Below are 25,000 nucleotides of genomic sequence, written 5' to 3' on the forward strand. Positions count from 1 at the left end.
AGAGACTGGGAGAGACTGGGAGAGACTGGGGAGAGACTGAGAGAGACTGGGAGAGACTGGGAGAGACTGGGGAGAGACTGGGGAGAGACTGGGAGAGACTGGGAGAGACTGGGGAGAGACTGGGAGAGACTGGGAGAGACTGGGAGAGACTGGGAAGAGACTGGGGAGAGACTGGGAGAGACTGGGAGAGACTGGGGAGAGACTGAGAGAGACTGGGAGAGACTGGGAGAGACTGGGGAGAGACTGGGGAGAGACTGGGAGAGACTGGGAGAGACTGGGGAGAGACTGGGAGAGACTGGGGAGAGACTGGGAGAGACTGGGGAGAGACTGGGAGAGACTGGGAGAGACTGGGAGAGACTGGGGAGAGACTGGGAGAGACTGGGGAGAGACGGAGAGACTGGGAGAGACTGGGAGAGACTGGGAGAGACTGGGGAGAGACTGGGGAGAGACTGGGAAGAGACTGGGGAGAGACTGGGGAGAGACTGGGGAGAGACTGGGAGAGACTGGGAGAGACTGGGAGAGACTGGGGAGAGACTGGGAGAGACTGGGAGAGACTGGGGAGAGACTGGGAGAGACTGGGAGAGACTGGGAGAGACTGAGGGAGAGACTGGGGAGAGACTGGGAGAGACTGGGAGAGACTGGGGAGAGACTGGGAGAGACTGGGAGAGACTGGGGAGAGACTGGGAGAGACTGGGGAGAGACTGAGAGAGACTGGGAGAGACTGGGAGAGACTGGGGAGAGACTGGGGAGAGACTGGGAGAGACTGGGAGAGACTGGGAGAGACTGGGGAGAGACTGGGAGAGACTGGGGAGAGACTGAGAGAGACTGGGAGAGACTGGGAGAGACTGGGAGAGACTGGGGAGAGACTGGGAGAGACTGGGGAGAGACTGGGAGAGACTGAGAGAGACTGGGGAGAGACTGGGGAGAGACTGGGAGAGACTGGGAGAGACTGGGGAGAGACTGAGAGAGACTGGGAGAGACTGGGGAGAGACTGGGAGAGACTGAGAGAGACTGGGGAGAGACTGGGGAGAGACTGGGGAGAGACTGGGAGAGACTGGGGAGAGACTGGGGAGAGACTGGGAGAGACTGGGAGAGACTGGGGAGAGACTGAGAGAGACTGGGAGAGACTGGGGAGAGACTGGGAGAGACTGAGAGAGACTGGGGAGAGACTGGGGAGAGACTGGGGAGAGACTGGGAGAGACTGGGAGAGACCGGGGAGAGACCGGGGAGAGACTGGGGAGAACTGGGGAGAGACTGGGAGAGACTGATGGAGACTGGGAGAGACTGGGGAGAGACTGAGAGAGACTGGGGAGAGACTGGGGAGAGACTGGGAAGAGACTGGGAGAGACTGGGAGAGACTGGGGAGAGACTGGGGAGAGACTGAGGGAGAGACTGGGGAGAGACTGGGAGAGACTGGGAGAGACTGGGGAGAGACTGGGGAGAGACTGAGGGAGAGACTGGGGAGAGACTGGGAGAGACTGGGAGAGACTGGGGAGAGACTGGGGAGAGACTGGGAGAGACTGGGGAGAGACTGAGAGAGACTGGGAGAGACTGGGAGAGACTGGGGAGAGACTGCAAGAGACTGAGGGAGAGACTGAGGAGAGACTGGGGAGAGACTGGGGAGAACTGGGGAGAGACTGGGGAGAGACTGGGGAGAGACTGGGAGAGACTGAGGAGAGACTGGGGAGAGACTGGGAGAGACTGAGGAGAGACTGGGGAGAGACTGGGGAGAGACTGAGGGAGAGACTGGGAGAGACTGAGGGAGAGACTGGGAGAGACTGGGGAGAGACTGGGGAGAGACTGGAAGAGACTGGGAGAGACTGGGAGAGACTGGGGAGAGACTGGGAGAGACTGAGAGAGACTGAGAGAGACTGGGGAGAGACTGGGGAGAGACGGAGAGACTGGGGAGAGACTGGGGAGAGACTGGAAGAGACTGGAAGAGACTGGGAGAGACTGAGAGAGACTGGGAGAGACTGAGAGAGACTGGGGAGAGACTGGGAGAGACTGAGAGAGACTGGGGAGAGACTGAGAGAGACTGATGTCTCCCTGAAATCCCTGTGGTGTTATGGGATTACAGTACCGGTCATCTCCAAGGATGCCTCTACGCTTATGCTCTCAGGGTATTTACCCCTCCTAGAGAGTTGCACAATACGTGTGAGCTACAACCGGTAATTCAAACAGACACGCCCGATCTGCTAACGGTCTCTGTCCCAGAGCTCTCCCTATTACAGCCTACTGTGATATCTCTCTGTGACCTAGAGAGAGAGACACCCGCTTGTAAACCACTCTGGTTAACGACCGCTCTGTTCCTTATTGACAGCTGTTACGTGTCGGGTAGGATGATTAGCAATAAGTATACTTTTATTGCAAGGGAGTATTAATCACATTGAGTCTAGAATCAACCTTAAAGAGCTTGAGATGTTATGCCTGGACAGCTTAAACGTTTGCATTACAGGACATCCAATAATAATGAATAAAACTCGGTCCCTTTTGAGGAAATTTTAATGAAATGATTAAATGGTTATACAAGATTTAATTATTACACATTGCCAGCCATGAGCGCACAATTGAACATAATAACAATACCTTAATAAACAGAATAAACCAAATCAGAGCTAATTTTAGGATCAAAATATAAATCATATTAATTGTATGTGTATATATATAATCTAAGTTGTAATATAATAATAATAATATATTCTAATATATATATAATAAGAATTTATCCTGCCAATGAACCTATGGTTAATAACACATAATAGTAAATATAATAAAACATCACCAAAAACCCAATTCAAAGATCAAAATATGAAAACATGATAATCTGTATGCTATGATCGAGAGAGAAGATAATAGGATGTGGGTGAAGAAGGAAGCACCTGGCCTAGCACTCGCTTCCCCACGGACCACAATACAGTTCTCACCAAGGCGAGGCCCCTCCGGCTGGAGGGGGGAAGTTGGAATCTGTCGCAACGGTCCTCTGTGCTGCAAATGACTGGAGCTCAGGTTCTCTCTGCGTGGAGGAGACGACCGCTGGGATGCCGTTGATGAGGAGCTGGGAGATTCTCAGCCGGATCTTCTGCTTCGGCGGGTTGGACGAGGCTCGAGCAGTGTAGACATCTCATCTGACTTAACAGTCACACAGTTCTTTTATACCCCTTGCTCTCCCTCGAGAACCTTCGAAACCTTCAACCGGTGAATCTTCAGCCTCTCACCATATATGGAAGCCACCATTTTGTCCCATCTCAGCATGCCGTCAATGGAAAGTCCCCAAGCCACCATTTTGTACATGTGATCGTAACATGCCTTGGAAAAGTACCAGGAACCCAGAGACACTCTCACACGAGAAACGTATCTCTGGAATTCAACAGTTGCACTTTGTTGTCAATATTTGCTTTATCAAAACAGTTAGTTAGTAGAATGTTCTGTCCGTATGGCCAAAGGTGCTCTCACACGAGAAACGTACCCTCAGCTGATGATTCTGTGTGCAGCGCAGCACGGCCATTTACCTCACTTCCCACCACATCCTGTTTCCTCTCTCAACCTTTCACAACGAACCTAGCAGAGGCTCAAAAGTTGTTACGACAACACACAGGCAATCATGCTAAACATACTGTAGTTATCTTTTATGGCTTCGTTCTTTCAATGCTTTCACAATATTACTTTCAAACAAATCATCTCTTATAACTAAACTTAATAACATTTCTATTAAATCTTAAAAATATAGTTTATGTTTATGTAAATGTGTATATTTGTTCTTTGGTTGTTGTTCATGTCTGTGTGAGTGGGGTGTGTGCTTGGTGTCTATGTGTTCACTTCTGCATGTCTGTGTTTACTTGCCGTATACTGTAAGCGTGTAGCAAAGCACAATATCAGCACATTTCAACAGATCAGGTTTGCATTCAACAAGGTTTTTATACAAAAGGATCTGCCAACATCCCCTGCAAGGCGTTTATACACTCATCTGTCCCACCACTAACAGGCCCAGTGACCTCCTCAAAGGGGAGGTCACTCACCTGTCTGTTGGCCCCTTCATCGGGGAGGTCAATCACCAGTTCGGTGGCCTCCTCAACGGGGGGGTCAATTACACTCTGCTCTGTATTTCCCTCCCCTGTGAGGCCCATGAATGGATCTGACGAGCAGCACATAGTGTTTCCCTCCCCTGTAGGGCCCATGAATGGGTTGGGCGAGCCACCCATAAGTGCCGCCTCAATACTGAGGGGTTCAAAGGCTGGAAACTCAGGATCAAGTGGTTTGAGGGTCCAGATTAGCTGCTCTGGCTCTTGTTTGACCTTTGTCTGGTCTGGTTCTAGTTGGAACTCGGCCTTAATAGCCTTACTTAACTGTCTCTTTGCCTTAGCTTCTCTGTTCCTTTCCTCCAAGATGACAAACCTTTCCTGTTTAGACATCTTTTTCCAAACCTCCTGGGGAATCCTGGTACGAGACTTCTTTGCTTTGACCTTGTCTACTTTCACTAATCTTTTCTTAGTACCTTCGTCTGGTACCACTCCCGCCTCGGGAATGCTAACGGTTGATCCCCAGGCAGGCGACCCTTCGGTTTTGGCGGCCAGGTCGGAGACTGGGGAGAGACTGGGAGAGACTGAGGGAGAGACTGAGAGAGACTGGGGAGAGACTGATGGAGACTGGGAGAGACTGATGGAGAGACTGGGGAGAGACTGGGAGAGACTGGGGAGAGACTGGGAGAGACTGAGGGAGAGACTGGGGAGAGACTGAGAGAGACTGGGGAGAACTGGGGAGAGACTGAGAGAGACTGGGGAGAACTGGGGAGAGACTGAGAGAGACTGGGGAGAGACTGGGGAGAGACTGGGAGAGACTGGGAAGACAGCTGGATAATGACTCTTATGGGCTCCAGTATGACATGACGTTGCTGTCTCTCTCTAGGAGGCCTTTGAATTTGATCCCCAAGTAATATGTGAGGTCAGGATGCTCTGTGTTCTGTTTATGCTTTCATGAACCAATACTTTCATGTTTTATTATCTAACTCATATGTGAACTGTTTATGTAAATGGTGTTTGTAACAGTGAAATATATGAGCCTAAATTCTAATGTCATATATACTCAATTAATTAACAACTAATGAATAATTAAAATATTGTTCATATTGTTATTCTATTCATAGAACTAGGCCTAATCACTGTCCTTATGGTTAATAGTGATAGCTATAGTATTGTAGCTGTATAGCTATAGTGGTTATGGCAGATCTAGTCAGCCCAAACCTAATGGTGTAGACCTCTCTCTCTCTCTCTCTCTCTCTCTCTCTCTCTCTCTCCCCCTCTCTCCTGCAGACAGCGTGGAGGATGACTTTGAGCTGTCCATCGTGTGCCACCGGCCCGAGGGGCTGGACAAGCTGCAGGAGCAGACCAAGTTCACCAGGAAAGAGCTGCAGGTCCTCTACAGGGGCTTCAAGAACGTACGTCTGGAGCGGAGGGGCTGTGTGTGTAGTGGTGGTGGTGGGGGCTCAGTGTGTGTCTGTGTGTGTGTGTCTGTTTGTGTGTGTGTGTGTGGGGGGGGGTCTCTCCCACTGGTCTCTCTGTTGATGTTGTTGTTGTTGTTGCTGTTGTAGGAGTGTCCGAGTGGGGTGGTGAACGAGGAGAACTTTAAGACCATCTACTCCCAGTTCTTCCCTCAGGGAGGTCAGTTCCCTGACACATGACCTTCGACCCCCTATCCTTGTTATTTCATCCACCAAGGGTTAGGGTTAGGGTTAAGTATCCTCATCCAGGGGAGGGGGTTAAGTATTGGGTTAGGGTTAGGGTTAGGGTTAGGGTTAAGTATCCTCATCCAGGGGAGGGGGTTAAGTATTCGGTGGTATCAGTTAGTTAGTCAGCAGGATTATGCTAATTCTGTGTGTATGCATTTTTTAAATCACCGTCAGTGTAGCTGTTTTATATTTGGGAAATCCTGCAGCAAAATTGCAGCAAAAAGTCCATCTTGTTAGTTTACTTTACCTAATAGGCATGATAATGAAAGGATGGGTGTATAATCCAATAGAGCTACTGTTTGATCCAATACAGCTAAAATGCAATAAAACGGTTGTCTAATGCAATAGAGCTAGCACAGAATTAATCTCTACTGTATAATCCAATAGAGCTAGCACAGAATTAAACTCTACTGGATAATCCAATAGAGCTAGCATACAATAAAACTACTATATTATCCAATAGAGCTAGCATACAATAAAACTCCACTATATTATCCAATAGAGCTAGCATACAATAAAACTCCATTATATTATTCAATAGAGCTAGCATACAATAAAACTCCACTATATTATTCAATAGAGCTAGCATACAATAAAACTCCACCATATTATTCAATAGAGCTAGCATACAATAAAACTCTACTATATTATTTAATAGAGCTAGCATACAATAAAACTCCACCATATTTTTCAATAGAGCTAGCATACAATAAAACTCTACTATATTATTTAATAGAGCTAGCATACAATAAAACTCCACTATATTATTCAATAGAGCTAGCATACAATAAAACTCCACTATATTATTCAATAGAGCTAGCATACAATAAAACTCTACTATATAATCAAACAGACCTATCATATATATCATATCATAAACAACTGTACAATCCAACAATACATCTGGACTGCAGCTGAAGTACAGTGAAATACAAGGCTGTAATGTGGGCTGAAAGAATAGAAACGACTTGTTTGAACCTGTTACAGTCTATTTTATGAAACTGTCTATATATCTTTGGTGATGTATGCTGCTGTCCAGGAGATGTTTCATCAACATGCGTTGTTGTTTCAGACTCCAGCACGTATGCACACTTCCTGTTTGAAGCCTTCGACACTAACAAAAACGGGTCAGTGAGTTTCGAGGTGAGACACTCTATTTTTAACATGCATTCTCACTGCAAACGAATCGTCCCGTGGGGCCACCCTCTCCAGGTGGTCTCAGCCCGCTTGATTTGTTCCGGAACCGCGAGTATTCACATATGCCCCAACAACCCGATCTACGGGGGAAATGCTCCCGTTATCGGAACAACAAGTTAGGTCTGAATGGACCCTTAGGCTCACTCTCTGCCTGTCTATCTGCATCTCTGCCTGTCTGTCTGCCTGTCTGTCTGCATCTCTGCCTGTCTGTCTGCCTGTCTGTCTGCATCTCTGCCTGTCTGTCTGCCTGTCTGTCTCCTTATCTGTCTGTCTGTCTGACTGCCTGTCTGTCTGTCTGTCTTTAATGTACAGCAACAGCTGAATCCATCCACACTGAATATACTGTTTAGCCACACTAATAAGCGTGTGTGTGTGTGTGTGTGTACGTACAGTACGTGTGTGTGTGTGAGTGTGTGTGCATGTGTGTGTGTATGCTCCTCTCTCTCTGACACACTCACTCTCTCTTGCAGGACTTTGTATTCGGTTTGTCCATCATCCTGAGGGGAACCACCAATGACCGACTGAACTGGGCCTTCAACCTGTATGATCTAAACAAGGATGGCTGCATCACCAAAGAGGTAACACACACACACACACACACACACACACACACACATACACACACACACACACACACACACACACACACACATACACACAAACACACACACACACACACACACACACACACACACACAGATGGATGTAGCATTGTGATATTACTCTGGGACAACACTCATACTTCTTTACTCTTCCCTCCCCTTCTCCTCCCTCCTCTCTCCCTCTCCTCCCTCCTCTCCCCCTCTCCTCTCCCCATCCTCCTCTCCTCCCTCCTCTCCCCTCCTCCTCTCCCCCTCTCCTCTCCTCCTCTCCTCTCCCCATCCCCCTCTCCTCTCCTCCTCTCCCCCTCTCCTCCCTCCTCTCCCCCTCTCCTCTCCCTCTCCTCCCTCCTCTCCTCCCTCCTCTCCCCCTCTCCTCTCCTCCTCTTCCCCTCTCCTCCCTCCTCTCCCCTCCTCCTCTCCTCTCCTCATCTTCCCCTCTCCTCCGTCCTCTCCCCCTCTCCTCTCCTCCTCTCCCCCTCTCCTCTCCCCATCCCCCTCTCCTCTCCTCCTCTCCCCCTCTCCTCTCCCCATCCCCCTCCTCTCCCCCTCTCCTCTCCCCCTCTCCTCTCCTCCTCTCCCCCTCTCCTCTCCCCATCCCCCTCTCCCCCTCTCCTCTCCCCCTCTCCTCCCTCCCCATCCCCCTCTCCTCTCCTCCTCTCCCCCTCTCCTCTCCCCATCCCCCTCCTCTACAGGAGATGATGGATATCATGAAATCCATCTATGACATGATGGGGAAGTACACGTATCCTTCTATGCAGGACGATGCCCCCAGGGAACACGTGGAGAGCTTCTTCCAGGTCACACACACTACAATACACACACACACACACACACACAGCTGTAAAATACACACATACACACACACACACACACACACTTCAATGGAGCACAGCGACCCCTCAAAACCTTGTTTAGGAGTATTGACAGGTACAGGCTGGGGAGCAACAGCTTGTTTCTCAGTAGTGAAAACTGAATATTATGTTGCAATGACAGGACGGTCTGATGAATAAAACGTGACCTCAGTTGACGGCACTATTTCTACACGTTCAACTATCATCCAGTTGCTTCTCTGACTGATGTGATCTGCCTTCTCCCCTCCCCATAGAAAATGGATCGGAACAATGATGGTGTGGTGACCATCGAGGAGTTCATCGAGTCATGCAAAAAGGTACAGTAGGTCTGGAGGTCCAGCTGGACCAGACCCTCACCATCTGGCAGCTGAGAAATGAGGCATTGTGGCAACAACTGTGGGGAATCAGGGAAATGGGTTACCCTAACCCCTCCAAAGAGGACTTTTGGGACAGAGGACAGTTTAAGCACACCTGTGCATTTATTAGCCCACAAAAATTCAACCAGATCAATAATCCAAGTAGCAGTGATTTCTTCATGGAGGTGGTCCTTATATGCGACTCTCCCCTTCCACATATGCATACTCTCTCTCTTAATTCAAGACCAGCGCTCACCTAGCCCTGACTCTCCATGAGTTCTGTTTGTTGGCCCTTTTGTCCTCCCTGCTGCAATCAGGGGAATGGCCACCGGTGCGCAGTCTCTCTGTCCAGGGGAATTTACGGCCCAGTCGCAGTGTCCACCCTTACAGACTCTGTGTGCGTGAGGGCGTAGGGCTGTCCCATTGTCAAACCCTCAAATGCACAAGGGCTCTCTGGGAGAGATTTTATTTCCTTTATGCCCCATTGACGTAAGTCTGCACTTCTGCAGACTTTGCCGAAAGGGAGTTACCCACAGTTCATATCATTGTGACATGAAACACAGGGTAACCTGAAAAACGGCCAATGAACAGGCACGGACGGATCAACCGACCGTAATGTTCACGTTACAAAACAAAATATATCTTAATATTTTCAGCTGGACTTGCTTATTGGTATCTTTGGGCAAAAGATAACAAGTAACCTTAGAATTATTTTGGTTTTAATATTTTTACATAGGCTAGGCTATAATCAACCCTTTGGGTTTATATAATTTAATTTGTTTGAAAATATGTAGGCTATGGTTATAAACTACATAGAGTTCTGTGTCCATAAATCAAATGATTCCTCAGTTAAAAGTTGTACGACATTAATCATTGTTCTTTGAATTGAGATTCCCAATGCATGAAATGCATGTTTGAGGGTAACACAGTTCTGATAATGTAAACTCAAGTGGATTTGACTCTGCCCAATATTGATTTACATGAGGTACCTACAAGTAAAACAACGTCAAATTGAAATGTAAAATAAAAAGTCACAATAGTGAGAAATAGTGAGGCGTTGTCAATGTAACATGATGTTGCAAATCTTGCTATGTGCAGTCCCATTCCTTTTTTACCATTTCGAACACTTGCAGCCTCTCACACTTGCCAGGTGATGTCAATAAGTCTGTGAGGGTTCAGATCTTGAGGGTTTAGCGGGAACATTGGGATTGGGCCTGCCTCCCATTCACGACGCGTCTGCGCTGTCTGTGGTGCTGACTGTAGCGCTGTCTGTGGTGCTGACTGTAGCGCTGTCTGTGGTGCTGACTGTAGCGCTGTCCGTGGTGCTGACTGTAGCGCTGTCTGTGGTGCTGACTGTAGCGCCGTCTGTGGTGCTGACTGTAGCGCTGTCCGTGGTGCTGACTGTAGCGCTGTCCGTGGTGCTGACTGTAGCGCTGTCTGTGGTGCTGACTGTAGCGCTGTCTGTGGTGCTGACTGTAGCGCTGTCTGTGGTGCTGACTGTTGTGCTGACTGTAGCGCTGTCCGTGGTGCTGACTGTAGCGCTGTCTGTGGTGCTGACTGTAGCACTGTCCGTGGTGCTGACTGTAGCGCTGTCTGTGGTGCTGACTGTAGCGCTGTCTGTGGTGCTGATCAGCCAGGCTCTGATTTGATTCTGCCCACAGCTGCCTAAGCATGTATTCTAAATCTGTTGATCTGTTATTCTTATCTTTCCCTCTCTCTCCCTCTCTGTCTCTCTCTCCCTCTCTCTCCCTCTCTGTCTCTCTCTCCCTCTCTCTCTCTCTCTCCCTCTCTGTCTCTCTCTCCCAGGATGAGAACATCATGCAGTCCATGCAGCTGTTTGATAATGTCATCTAGGGGACTGAAGAGCTGGGGGTTGAATGTGTGTGTGTGTCTGTGTGCATGCGTGCGTGTGTGTGCATGTGTGTGTAAACACTAGCTAGCACTATGATGTGTGAATGCCAAGATGTGTGTGCCGTATGTGAATGGGGGCTGCTGGGGATGCCCCTGCCCTCGCCAGCACCTCTCAAGAGAGAGTATGCCGCCCATGCCCCTCCAGACCTGCAGGGAGCCCAATCTCTCCATCTCCTCCCATCTTCCCCCAGATGGAGTAGAGGAAGAGCCTGTGTCCTAGACACTCCCACACAGCCAAACCCACACCACTGTTTAAATACTCATTTATTTATTTATTTACGATATCATTCCTGTTACTGGGACATTTTCTACTGTAGCCATTAACTGGCTGGACTTGCAGTAGGAGCAGGCTGATCCAAGACCAGCCTTCAGTTTCTCTATTAGGATCCAGGTTAGTGGATCTGTGAATGGTGAGCTGATCCGAGTTCAGTGGATAACACCTGCACTATCCAGAGCTGCGGGACTCTATGCAGCTGGACCATCAAAGCCAGGGGACACTAGCACCATCTAGTGGACTAAAAGAGGACTGACAGAAGGGAACAACCACAGGACCTGGGTTAGGGTTAGGGGGGACAGGATTTCGGCTAGAGACGGATAGATTGATGGACGGATGGATGAAGAGATGGACAGTCAACAATGTTATTTTCAATAAGGAGTTGATTTTATTATCGCATGATGATGTCACAAATATCCTAATAAGTATTTACATAGATACTCCAAAGCCTCTCTGTGTGTCTGTCTGCTGTTCCTGCATCCATAGGTACCTTGCTCACTGTGTGTGTGTGTGTGTGTGTTTTTCATATGTATGTGTGTGTGTTAGAGAGGCCTGATGGTGTTATACCCTCCTGTGTATTCATAGAAATACATCTGTGTGTGTGTTTATTCGACCAACTACAAATCCTTAGACAACCATCTGGCCTTCCAAACCTGTTGCAACCTTATCTGTGTGTGTGTGTTGACTGTCTTAATAACTCCTGTGGTAAACCAACCTTGGGCTCTATAATGTGGCACCACATTAACGTCATGCCGCTTTCATCATCCAGCTCTAATATTAAGAAGCATAATCATGCTATATTAATGCTGGAATCTAAAGTACGTATTCATCAACAGAGACATGCTGGATCATCAAATGTACTGTGCTAAGTATAATATTGGCATGACAATATGTAAGGAATACAAGATGTCCACATGGGTGTTTCACATCTATGAAGACGATGTAAAGTACTATTAAAAAGCAAGACATTAGGATAAGACCCAATCCCAATGATTGCTTTTATTCACATCTGTTTGTGTGTGTGTGTGTGTGTGTGTGTGTGCGTGCGTGTGACAGCCCATTGCTCTCTCACCCACTCCCCCCTCACTCCCTCTCTCTGTGACACCAAAGAGACAGGCAACTTAAGGGTTATTTTAAGCCAATCCAAAGTTATAATAGACATGTGTGACACGGAGAGAGAGAGGGGGAGAGAGAGAGAGAGAGAGAAGGGGGGTGGGAGAGAAAGAGAGGGAAAATGAGTTTGTGTGTGTGTGTGTGTGTGTGTGTGTGTGTGTGCCAAAAAGCTAAGGCACTGGCAACATTCTGTTCATTGTCTGTGATAAGACGAAGTGGTCATATATGGAGACGATGCTTCCTGTGTCCATAGGCTGTCCGCTAAGTGATGTAAAGTATGGCAGTCCGTGAGTGTCCAATGCTTCCACGTCTATTATGGTTTGGTTGCCACGTCTATTATGGTTTGGTTGCCACGTCTATTATAGTTTGCCATTAAGTTTCTACAGTATTGAGGTTCTACAGGATATGAAGCCTGCATCAATTAAGAGAGGAAATGCTGTCCTCTTTACAACTACTCCATCAGCTTCTAATGGAGGCCTTTCTGTGTGTTTGCTTATTCATCTCCCTGTGTTTTTCTCCCAACCCTTGTTGTGTTGGTGGTTGTGGGAGGAGCACACAGGCTAGAAACTGACACTTACAACTACCACCACTAGGTGGGAGCCACACTGGCATGAGCAATAACACAACTACACAATTTCCCACCTTTTCTAATGTGTTTTCTACTTGCTTTGTCAGCTGTGAACAGAATGCAGTGTGGAGTTGGGTTTACTTTTGGGAAGAGGACAGGTTATGGATGTCTTGACAAGGTATTTCAAAATCCGTAAAAAAAAAGTGTGCTTTACAAAGTATTCCAAAATATACTTAGTGTTAGAGTATACTTTGCATGGGAAATATCCCCAAATACATTACAAAATACTAAGTACCAGGTAATACAATAGTATTCCAAATTACTTTATAGGGTTAGGGTTAAGTATTAAGTATTAATACTTTAAGTATTCCAATAGAACGTTGGTCTGTGCTGTCTGAAGTATGGCTCTAGTTCCTGTCTTGTTCCTACAAGTCCTCTGGAGGGTGTGTGTGTGTGTGTGGGGGGGTTGTGGTCAAGTCCTCTGGGGAGTGTGTGTGTGTGTGTGGGGGGGGTTGTGGTCAAGTCCTCTGGAGGGTGTGTGTGTGTGTGTGGGGGGGGGGGTTGTGGTCAAGTCCTCTGGAGGGTGTGTGTGTGTGTGTGTGGGGGGGGGGGGGTTGTGGTCAAGTCCTCTGGAGGGTGTGTGTGTGTGTGGGGGGGGGGGGGTTGTGGTCAAGTCCTCTGGAGGGTGTGTGTGTGTGTGTGCGGGGGGGGTTGTGGTCAAGTCCTCTGGAGGGGGTGTGTGTGTGTGTGTGGGGGGGGGGGTTGTGGTCAAGTCCTCTGGAGGGTGTGTGTGGGGGGGGGGGCTTGAGGTCATGTCCCCTGGAGGGTGTGTGTGGGGGGGGGGGCTTGAGGTCATGTCCCCTGGAGGGTGTGTGTGTGGGGGGGTGACGGTGACGGTGACGGTGCCATAGGTGATTTCCATCCGTGACCACCTGAGTGGATCCTGTCTATACTCGCATGTCTAGTCAATGAGAACCTACGAACCTGTTGTACCAACTTTGTCTAGTTAGCCTCGACTGGTTGCATTGCTATTATTCAAGATGTGTATATTTTGTACAGCGACAATAAAATCACAATTGCTATGCATGGATGATGTGTGTTCATTTATTTATGATGTTCTAAATTTAAATGCCAGAATGATTCAAGATTACCTTTATTTGTTTTAATTAACACGAGTACAGCCCTATACACAGTTATAGGCCCTAACCCTAACCCTAACCCTACACATGATTCAAAATAATACCTATTATACCTAACCCTAACCCTAGTACCTTTCACAGATACAGAATCACAAACTGCACACCCAAGACAAAAAACTGTCTGTACGATTGACACATTTTCATCAAAAGTGATTATTTTAAAGCATTTTATTGTATATGTCATGGCCTCACTCGTATATAAAAACATCCCATCCCAAGTTTATGAGCTTCAATTTAAGCCCAAGATGACTTATCTAGAAGATAACACCGGCTGTGTCCAAATTTCTTCACTGTACCTCAAATTGGAGAAAACAGAATGTTCAGTAATGCTATATAAAAGTAATGCTATATTATAGTAATTATAGTGATGCTTTAAAAAATTGTAATTTAAGAAGATTCTCACTTTCTCTCATCACCTTGCTAAACTAATTGCCTAGTCAGCTCCACCTCTGGTAAAACTGCCACATCATACATTGAAAAGATCAAGCCGTTTTTACCACAGCACTATAATGGCCTAAATCAAAAATGTGAGTGACTTAGGCCGTTTCATTATTCTGTCTCCTGAAACACTTGAAAATAATATGACTTAGGCAATTACTTTAGCAAGGTGGTGATATAGCCTACTGGGAGCTAGATAAGTTAATGTTGGGTTACTTACTTCGGGGTGAAAAGTCATGTAAATCTCAATCAAGTACCGCAGGCGATGAGCTGACTGCCTCCGTCGTCTGGCTCTGGTAAGAGGCATGTTATTAAGTTATCAAGTATTAAATGATAAAAAGATGTTTGAAGCAGGAGCTGCTATCTCTGCTATCTGGCACAGGAACTGTGATGGTCCTTATGCTGATATGGATCAATTATCAACACAATCATAGCCTTTTATACCCACTAACCCCAGATGACTTGAATATTGGAGTGGTTTGCAGGGAATCACAAATCCAGGAAAAAGCACAAGAGTCACAAGAGACAAAAAAGCCCTCTACCTCCCTCTTGTGGCTATAGCTGTAAATGACCTGTTTCATAAATATATTTCCAACAAGTCACTATGTTATCTTCCTACTGTGACATCTGTCCGTCTGAATGCTGTCCGTCGCTGATGAAGACGGACATGAGCACTTTATCGGTCCCCATGGTGCGTCCCCTGCATGCTGCCTGCTGTCTGCTCTTGGCTGCCCTTAGAGGAAGGATGGCAGAATGGGTGAAGAGCAGAGAACTTCATCAGTGGACACGCCTGTCTCTCTGTGTGTGTTTCAACATTGATGCGCCATCACTGGGTGCTGTGTGCAACAACTGTCTGACAATAAAAGTTGTTTGTTTTTTTGGTGTTTTTTTTAAATTCCCTTTTATCAGTGTGAAGAATATAAAGGCATGACAACTTTTTGAATAACATTGTGCAGTCCATAGTGCATATGGGCAAGGCACCTTGACATTACAACTAACACTAACCCATGGCTGTTTGGCTAAAACAATATCAAAAGCAAGTCAGTATGTTTCCCATGTTATGCTTTATGAGTAAAGTGATCAGAAATGCAGTGACATATTGTTTTAACAATGCTTTATCAAAATAAAAATACTACATCTATTGCAGGGAAGGACATGCGCTTATAGTATTTGCAATATCTTTGCAGACATATGAACATTAAATTAACTTTAATCAGTCTAAAAAATATCTAGTTCAGTATCTTCTGATAATAATGGTCAATAAACTGACTGAAATCATGATATTTTGACCAAACAATGAAAAACACATGGCTACTTAACATACAATTTTACCTCAGAGCTTTTCCTCAATCATGTTCATGATAAATTGCACTCCAGTATGTCTCACCCTGATCACTGGAGATGGCCCCCAGAGTCAGTCCTCCTCCTCAGGCATTCCCAGAGGTGTGAGACCACCACAAACAGCTCACTTCTGCTCAGGTCCAATGTTTTCTTGGAGCCCTTCTTGCTAAATGAGTAACTGTCAGGAGAACAAGACCTTCTCAGACCAGCTACTCCACATCTCTTTGGCCTGGGTGCAATGATAACACCAACTCTAGCAAGAGGATGAAGTGAAGCACTCTTGTACCTGTAGCAGGGATAGTCATCTTCTTCCCTCTCATCTCCAGTCACGGTTGCACTCCCAGAATTCCCTTTTTGGCATAAACCCCGCCCACTAACCCTAACCCTAACCCACTTAGGGAGGAGTTTGAATATGATAATATAATACCGCACTGCTTTCTGGGTATTCACCATAATCAAACTTTGTACCTTTATAAAACAATGAGGAAATGAGATGGAAGGCTGAAACCAATGCCAAATAAACATTTAGTTTGGGATACATATTTTTGGAAGATAATATTAAATTTTTTCATTTTTTCACCATGGGTGTGTTTGCTGTTCAGTTTAATTGGGTCCCCTAGTGGTTTACAGCAGAGGCAAGGCCCGACGATGCTCAAATCCGTATTGAGTATCCTAGGGCCTTCACGTCTGTCGGTGAGTTTCTTTGAACAGTGTAGGAGCCGAATTCAGGGGTTTATGTGGCATGCCCGCAAAACTTCTCAGGGAATACCGCACTGTCTTAGACTCTCATACGGGACTTAACCTTCAGCCGGTAGAAGCTTGTGGGGTGGATGGTGAGACTCACCACCACCCCTCCGCCGGATGTGGAGGTTTAGGGTTAAGAGACTTATAGATAGAGGAACCTCTCTTGAGTCTTCGGCCGGTAGAAGCTTGAGGGGTGGATGGTGAGACTCACCACTACCCCTCCGCCGGCAAGGAGGCACAGAGAGGAACCTTTCTCAGGCTCTGGTCGGACGGCTGTGGCAACCTTACGGTGACAACAAGCAGTTTGTTTGGCCAGGGGGTAAGTATGCGGCCCTCCAGGGTTCCACTTGGAACAGCACGCTGGATGTGGTGGTCCAGGGCATCAGGACCTTGATCGTTGCCCAGTCTTCTTTGGGGGTTAGCCCTACCCATGCACAGTACATTTGCACCACACTCTTCAACGAGGGAGCCCCCCGGCCTGGGGGCGGTAAGTCCTGAAGTCTGGACCCAGTTAGCCATCAACTTAATGGCAGTTTTGAAGATGAGGGAATTTATGTAGGATTGGTAGTTGTCCAATCACCCAACCCTAATCAGCTCAGGAATAGAGTACAGGGTTAGGGTGTTTCATGAGCCTAAGTCCATACTCCCTTTCAGAAAGGTTGTCAGTTCATTCTCTGCTACATTGGTTTTGGAAGTGGGATGGTGGCAGTGGGGCCATCGGAGAGGCGCATGAGGACGTGAGGGACTTGGTATAGTGTTATGGCCCTCTATGGCCTGGCAACAGCTGTGCTAAGATAAATGGCTCTCGGTGTTGTGGTTAGTGAGCCGGGTTTGGAAGTGAGAGGTCAATGGTTTGATTCCTGCTTGGGGCGACTTCTTTCAAACAAATATAATTACATGAGGCAGCATGCCGTCTTCCTTTTTCCTCCCCAAAGCTCTTCTGAGTTTGAGCCCACTCCACTTTGCCCTTGCTGATTGCTCATTCAGCTCAGGTGTGCAGGATCAGCTAGGTGCAAGCACTCAGCTCCTCAAACTACAGACTGAAGGGTCCTAGTAGTAGCCTTTATTTAAACTAAACGGGCCACATTAAGGTTTTCACCTCATTTTCAAGTGTGTTGAGTTGACAAACACATACTAAGCAATAAACTGCTCCTGGGAGCTGTAATTGTAGGGCGGCTGCAATTTTGCCATCTGTAGGCTTCCCCTGGTGGCCATATCAGGGATTGACAGCCCCAGCTTGCCACTGGTCTAACGCTCCTTTTTTCATTTGACCCTAACCCTCTATGGCCTGCTAACAGCTGTGCTAAGATAAATGGTTCTCTTGGTGTTGTGGTTAGTGAGCCGGGTTTGGAAGTGAGAGGTCATCAGTTCGATTCCTGCTTGGGGCGACTTCTTTCGAACATGACAGCATGCTGCCTCATGTAATTATGTTCGAAAGAAGTCGCCCCAAGCAGGAATCGAACTGATGACCTCTCACTTCCAAACCCAGCTCACTAACCACAACAACAAGAGAACCATTTATCTTAGCACAGCTGTTAGCAGGCCATAGAGGGTTAGGGTCAAATGAAAAAAGGAGCGTTAGACCAGTGGCAAGCTGGGGCTGTCAATCCCTGATATGGCCACCAGGGGAAGCCTACAGATGGCAAAATTGCAGCAGCCCTACAATTACAGCTCCCAGGAGCCGTTTATTGCTTAGTATGCGTTTGTCAACTCAACACTTGAAAATGAGGTGAACCTTAATGTGGCCCCTTTAGTTTAAATAAAGGCTACTACTAGGACCCTTCAGTCTGTAGTTTGAGGAGCTTAGTGCTTGCACCTAGCTGATCCTGCACACCTGAGCTGAATGAGCAATCAGCAAGGGCAAAGCAGAGTGGACTCAAAAGGAAGACAGCATGCTGCCTCATGTAATTATGTTCGAAAGAAGTCGCTTCTGTTTTCTGCCTTTCTTTTCGCAATTTTTAAGAAGTGGTAACACGGTTACAGTTGTAGTATGAGATTGCTATGACTACAGTCACAGAAGAGAGGGCGTTTCTGGGTCCTGTCTTGATTGACGCGCCAAAACAACAGCAGAGCATTATGGGATTTGTAGTATTAGCGGTGAATGCGCTGTATAATACTGGCGGGCCAGCTCTAGTAGTCATTTGGTATTGCCTAGCGGGCCAAATATAATTACACTGCGGGCCAAATTTGGCCCGCGGGCCAGAGTTTGACACCCCTGCTCTATGGCCTGCTAACAGCTGTGCTAAGATAAATGGTTCTCTTGGTGTTGTGGTTAGTGAGCCGGGTTTGGAAGTGAGAGGTCATCAGTTCGATTCCTGCTTGGGGAGACTTCTTTCGAACATAATTACATGAGGCAGCATGCTGTCTTCCTTTTGAGTCCACTCTGCTTTGCCCTTGCCGATTGCTCATTCAGCTCAGGTGTGCAGGATCAGCTAGGTGCAATCAGCAAGGGCAAAGCAGAGGACTCAAAAGGAAGACAGCATGCTGCCTCATGTAATTATGTTGGAAAGAAGTCGCCCCAAGCAGGAATGGAACTGATGACCTCTCACTTCCAAACCCGGCTCACTAACCACAACACCAAGAGAACCATTTATCTTAGCACAGCTGTTAGCAGGCCATAGAGGGTTAGGGTCAAATGAAAAAAGGAGCGTTAGACCAGTGGCAAGCTGGGGCTGTCAATCCCTGATAAGCCCACCAGGGGAAGCCTACAGATGGCAAAATTGCAGCCGCCCTACAATAACAGCTCCCAGGAGCCGTTTATTGCTTAGTATGTGTTTGTCAACTCAACACACTTGAAAATGAGGTGAGAACCTTAATGTGGCCCCTTTAGTTTAAATAAAGGCTACTACTAGGACCCTTCAGTCTGTAGTTTGATGAGCTTAGTGCTTGCACCTAGCTGATCCTGCACACCTGAGCTGAATGAGCAATCAGCAAGGGCAAAGCATAGTGGACTCAAAAGGAAAATTACATGAGGCAGCATGCTGTCTTTCTTTTGAGTCCACTGCTTTGCCCTTGCTGATTGCTCATTCAGCTCAGGTGTGCAGGATCAGCTAGGTGCAAGCACTAAGCTCATCAAACTACAGACTGAAGGGTCCTAGTAGTAGCCTTTATTTAAACTAAAGGGGCCACATTAAGGTTTTCACCTCATTTTCAAGTGTGTTGAGTTTGAGAAACACATACTAAGCAATAAACGGCTCCTGGGAGCTGTAATTGTAGGGCGGCTGCAATTTTGCCATCTGTAGGCTTCCCCTGGTGGCCATATCAGGGATTGACAGCCCCAGCTTGCCACTGGTCTAATGCTCCTTTTTTCATTTGACCCTAACCCTCTATGGCCTGCTAACAGCTGTGCTTAGATAAATGGTTCTCGGTGTTGTGGTTAGTGAGCCGGGTTTGGAAGTGAGAGGTCATCAGTTCGATTCCTGCTTGGGGAGACTTCTTTCGAACATAATTACATGAGGCAGCATGCTGTCATGTTCGAAAGAAGTCGCCCCAAGCAGGAATCGAACTGATGACCTCTCACTTCCAAACCCGGCTCACTAACCACAACACCAAGAGAAACATTTATCTTAGCACAGCTGTTAGCAGGCCATAGAGGGTTAGGGTCAAATGAAAAAAGGAGCTTTAGACCAGTGGCAAGCTGGGGCTGTCAATCCCTGATATGGCCACCAGGGGAAGCCTACAGATGGCAAAATTGCAGCCGCCCTACAATTACAGCTCCTAGGAGCCGTTTATTGCTTAGTATGTGTTTGTCAACTCAACACACTTGAAAATGAGGTGAAAACCTTAATGTGGCCCCTTTAGTTTAAATAAAGGCTACTACTAGGACCCTTCAGTCTGTAGTTTGATGAGCTTAGTGCTTGCACCTAGCTGATCCTGCACACCTGTGCTGAATGAGCAAGCACTAAGCTCATCAAACTTCAGACTGAAGGGTCCTAGTAGTAGCCTTTATTTAAACTAAAGGGGCCACATTAAGGTTTTCACCTCATTTTCAAGTGTGTTGAGTTTGACAAACACATACTAAGCAATAAACGGCTCCTGGGAGCTGTAATTGTAGGGCGGCTGCAATTTTGCCATCTGTAGGCTTCCCCTGGTGGCCATATCAGGGATTGACAGCCCCAGCTTGCCACTGGTCTAAAGCTCCTTTTTTCATTTGACCCTAACCCTCTATGGCAGGGGTGTCAAACTCAAATACACAGTGGGCCAAAATGTAAAACTTGAACAGTCGCGGGCCAACATTGAACAAATGAAAATTTTAATATGGACCCAAACAAGGTTTGCTTTAACATTGAATATGCACTTATCACTTTCGCTTTTGGTGCGCATCAATGGTGTGCACTAACATATGTGAATACGCCCTCGGTGTCTATCTGCTCAGTAGAGAAGCTTGTAAAACCCTGACTGTCCTACAGCCAGGCACACAGACAGACAGCCGGCATGCAAACAGACAGCCAGGCAGACAGCCAGGCAGACAGCCAGGCAGGCAGGCAGGCAGACAGGCAGGCAAGAAGGCAGACAGGATTGAATGAACAGGAACAGAGCAAACACAGCGGCCGGCTAGGTCAACACAGGTGTCTCTATCACAGTGAGATGTTACACAACGTAAAGCTTCTGTTTTCTGCCTTTCTTTTCGCCATTTTTAAGAAGTGGTAACACGGTTACAGTTGTAGTATGAGATTGCTATGACTACAGTCACAGAAGAGAGGGCGTTTTTGGGTCCTGTCTTGACGCGCCAAAACAACAGCAGAGCATTATGGGATTTGTAGTATTAGCGGTGAATGCGCTGTATAATACTGGCGGGCCAGCTCTAGTAGTCATTTGGTATTGCCTCGCGGGCCAAATATAATTACACTGCGGGCCAAATTTGGCCCGCGGGCCAGAGTTTGACACCCCTGCTCTATGGCCTGCTAACAGCTGTGCTAAGATAAATGGTTCTCTTGGTGTTGTGGTTAGTGAGCCGGGTTTGGAAGTGAAAGGTCATCAGTTCGATTCCTGCTTGGGGCGACTTCTTTCGAACATAATTACATGAGGCAGCATGCTGTCTTCCTTTTGAGTCCACTCTGCTTTGCCCTTGCCGATTGCTCATTCAGCTCAGGTGTGCAGGATCAGCTAGGTGCAATCAGCAAGGGCAAAGCAGAGGACTCAAAAGGAAGACAGCATGCTGCCTCATGTAATTATGTTGGAAAGAAGTCGCCCCAAGCAGGAATGGAACTGATGACCTCTCACTTCCAAACCCGGCTCACTAACCACAACACCAAGAGAACCATTTATCTTAGCACAGCTGTTAGCAGGCCATAGAGGGTTAGGGTCAAATGAAAAAAGGAGCGTTAGACCAGTGGCAAGCTGGGGCTGTCAATCCCTGATATGGCCACCAGGGGAAGCCTACAGATGGCAAAATTGCAGCCGCCCTACAATTACAGCTCCCAGGAGCCGTTTATTGCTTATGTGTTTGTCAAACTCAACACACTTGAAAATGAGGTGAACCTTAATGTGGCCCCTTTAGTTTAAATAAAGGCTACTACTAGGACCCTTCAGTCTGTAGTTTGATGAGCTTAGTGCTTGCACCTAGCTGATCCTGCACACCTGAGCTGAATGAGCAAGCACTAAGCTCATCAAACTACAGACTGAAGGGTCCTAGTAGTAGCCTTTATTTAAACTAAAGGGGCCACATTAAGGTTCACCTCATTTTCAAGTGTGTTGAGTTGTCAAACATATACCAAGCAATTAACAGCTCCTGGGAGCTGTAATTGTAGGGCGGCTGCAATTTTGCCATCTGTAGGCTTCCCCTGGTGGCCATATCAGGGATTGACGGCCCTAGCTTGCCACTGGTCTAAGGCTCCTTTTTTCATTTGACCCTAACCCTCTATGGCCTGCTAACAGCTGTGCTAAGATAAATGGCTCTCTTGGTGTTGTGGTTAGTGAGCCGGGTTTGGAAGTGAGGTCAATGGTTTGATTCCTGCTTGGGGCGACTTCTTTCAAACAAACAATTACATGAGGCAGCATGCCGTCTTCCTTTTTCCTCCCCAAAGCTCTTCTGAGTTTGAGCCCACTCCACTTTGCCCTTGCTGATTGCTCATTCAGCTCAGGTGTGCAGGATCAGCTAGGTGCAAGCACTCAGCTCCTCAAACTAAAGACTGAAGGGTCCTAGTAGTAGCCTTTATTTAAACTAAAGGGGCCACATTAAGGTTTTCACCTCATTTTCAAGTGTGTTGAGTTGACAAAACATATACTAAGCAATAAACAGCTCCTGGGAGCTGTAATTGTAGGGCGGCTGCAATTTTGCCATCTGTAGGCTTCCCCTTGTGGCCATATCAGGGATTGACAGCCCCAGCTTGCCGCTGGTCTAATGCTCCTTTTTTAATTTGACCCAAACTGGTCTTTGCAAACCTTCATAGGCCCCCTAACTGTATGACCAAAGATCAATTCAGCCAGAACTTTAAAAACCATGTAGCGGCTAAATGCCTCCACCCAAAAATGCAAGTTGCAGTTAACATTCAGTTGGTCTTGAGAGAGGGATGCACATGGATACATGCAACCAGAGATGGGTAGAGGCAAAGGAAGGGAGGGAGGCAAAACTTGAGTAATTGTTTTTATTAAATGTCACAAGTCCCTTTTGAATGCTAATGCTAGCTAGCTACCTAATGCCTTCGCTAGCTGAGGCTAATGCTAACACTAATGCCAATTCTAGCTAGCTAAAGCTAGCATTAGTGTTACTTGCTCACCCTATTTATCGGGATGGGTTCTCTTATTGCAACATGAATGTCTACGAGTTCTGTCAGAGTTCCATCCTGTTTGTCAAACCTTTCTCTGCAAACTAATCTCTACTTGCTCACCCTATTTATCGGCATGGGTTCTCTTATTGCAACATGAATGTCTACGAGTTCCATCCTGTTTGTCAAACCTTTCTCTGCAAACTAATCTCAGCATTAAACTCTACTTGCTCACCCTATTTATCGGCATGGGTTCTCTTATTGCAACATGAATGTCTACGAGTTCTGTCAGAGTTCCATCCTGTTTGTCAAACCTTTCTCTGCAAACTAATCTCAGCATTAAACTCTACTTGCTCACCCTATTTATCGGCATGGGTTCTCTTATTGCAACATGAATGTCTACGAGTTCTGTCAGAGTTCCATCCTGTTTGTCAAACCTTTCTCTGCAAACTAATCTCAGCATTAAACTCTACTTGCTCACCCTATTTATCGGGATGGGTTCTCTTATTGCAACATGAATGTCTACGAGTTCTGTCCGAGTTCCATCCTGTTTGTCAAACCTTTCTCTGCAAACTAATCTCAGCATTAAACTCTACTTGCTCACCCTATTTATCGGCATGGGTTCTCTTATTGCAACATGAATGTCTACGAGTTCTGTCAGAGTTCCATCCTGTTTGTCAAACCTTTCTCTGCAAACTAATCTCAGCATTAAACTCTACTTGCTCACCCTATTTATCGGCATGGGTTCTCTTATTGCAACATGAATGTCTACGAGTTCTGTCAGAGTTCCATCCTGTTTGTCAAACCTTTCTCTGCAAACTAATCTCTACTTGCTCACCCTATTTATCGGCATGGGTTCTCTTATTGCAACATGAATGTATACGAGTTCCATCCTGTTTGTCAAACCTTTCTCTGCAAACTAATCTCAGCATTAAACTCTACTTGCTCACCCTATTTATCGGGATGGGTTCTCTTATTGCAACATGAATGTCTACGAGTTCTGTCCGAGTTCCATCCTGTTTGTCAAACCTTTCTCTGCAAACTAATCTCAGCATTAAACTCTACTTGCTCACCCTATTTATCGGCATGGGTTCTCTTATTGCAACATGAATGTCTACGAGTTCTGTCAGAGTTCCATCCTGTTTGTCAAACCTTTCTCTGCAAACTAATCTCAGCATTAAACTCTACTTGCTCACCCTATTTATCGGCATGGGTTCTCTTATTGCAACATGAATGTCTACGAGTTCTGTCAGAGTGCCATCCTGTTTGTCAAACCTTTCTCTGCAAACTAATCTCTACTTGCTCACCCTATTTATCGGCATGGGTTCTCTTATTGCAACATGAATGTATACGAGTTCCATCCTGTTTGTCAAACCTTTCTCTGCAAACTAATCTCAGCATTAAACTCTACTTGCTCACCCTATTTATCGGGATGGGTTCTCTTATTGCAACATGAATGTCTACGAGTTCTGTCCGAGTTCCATCCTGTTTGTCAAACCTTTCTCTGCAAACTAATCTCAGCATTAAACTCTACTTGCTCACCCTATTTATCGGCATGGGTTCTCTTATTGCAACATGAATGTCTACGAGTTCTGTCAGAGTTCCATCCTGTTTGTCAAACCTTTCTCTGCAAACTAATCTCAGCATTAAACTCTACTTGCTCACCCTATTTATCGGCATGGGTTCTATGAGTTCTGTCAGAGTTCCATCCTGTTTGTCAAACCTTTCTGAGCTTGATCCCTTCAAGTGAAGTTGGGTTGGAGACCTAGACATTATGGTATGTCATTTTCTCGGCATTACGGTCTTTGATAGGAGTAGGCTGTGATGAATCTCTCTGACAGATCTAAAAGTAGACGGATCATAGTCCTGGTCAAGTGCATGGCACTTACTTCGCACATTGGCTTAGCTATGAGTGAACATTTTCCAGTTGACGTTGCATTCAGCAGTACTGAACTAACCCTAACAAGCTCAGTGACC

At 46.7% G+C, this 25,000-nt stretch overlaps 1 protein-coding gene across 5 annotated transcripts in view; it reads left to right on the forward strand.

The window, feature by feature from the left end:
• LOC311329223 (A-type potassium channel modulatory protein KCNIP2-like) overlaps window positions 1-10,582 on the forward strand; it is a gene marked incomplete at both ends in the record, with an annotated part of 59,838 nt that extends 49,256 nt beyond the window's left edge. For 3 of the 5 annotated variants that reach the window (XM_084463099.1, XM_084463098.1, XM_084463097.1), the window contains 7 exons: window positions 5,307-5,431; window positions 5,585-5,654; window positions 6,795-6,865; window positions 7,390-7,497; window positions 8,214-8,318; window positions 8,627-8,689; window positions 10,535-10,582. In XM_084463099.1, the coding sequence (XP_084319225.1) occupies window positions 5,307-5,431; window positions 5,585-5,654; window positions 6,795-6,865; window positions 7,390-7,497; window positions 8,214-8,318; window positions 8,627-8,689; window positions 10,535-10,582 (590 nt within the window). The remainder of the gene's footprint in view (window positions 1-5,306; window positions 5,432-5,584; window positions 5,655-6,794; window positions 6,866-7,389; window positions 7,498-8,213; window positions 8,319-8,626; window positions 8,690-10,534) is intronic. The other 2 variants (XM_084463096.1, XM_084463095.1) reach the window with 1 other exon arrangement.
• Between the last annotated feature and the right edge of the window lie 14,418 nt (window positions 10,583-25,000).

The sequence above is a fragment of the Borostomias antarcticus genome, assembly GCF_949987555.1.
Source record: "Borostomias antarcticus genome assembly, contig: scaffold_250, whole genome shotgun sequence".
NCBI classification, from domain to species: Eukaryota; Metazoa; Chordata; class Actinopteri; order Stomiiformes; family Stomiidae; genus Borostomias; species Borostomias antarcticus.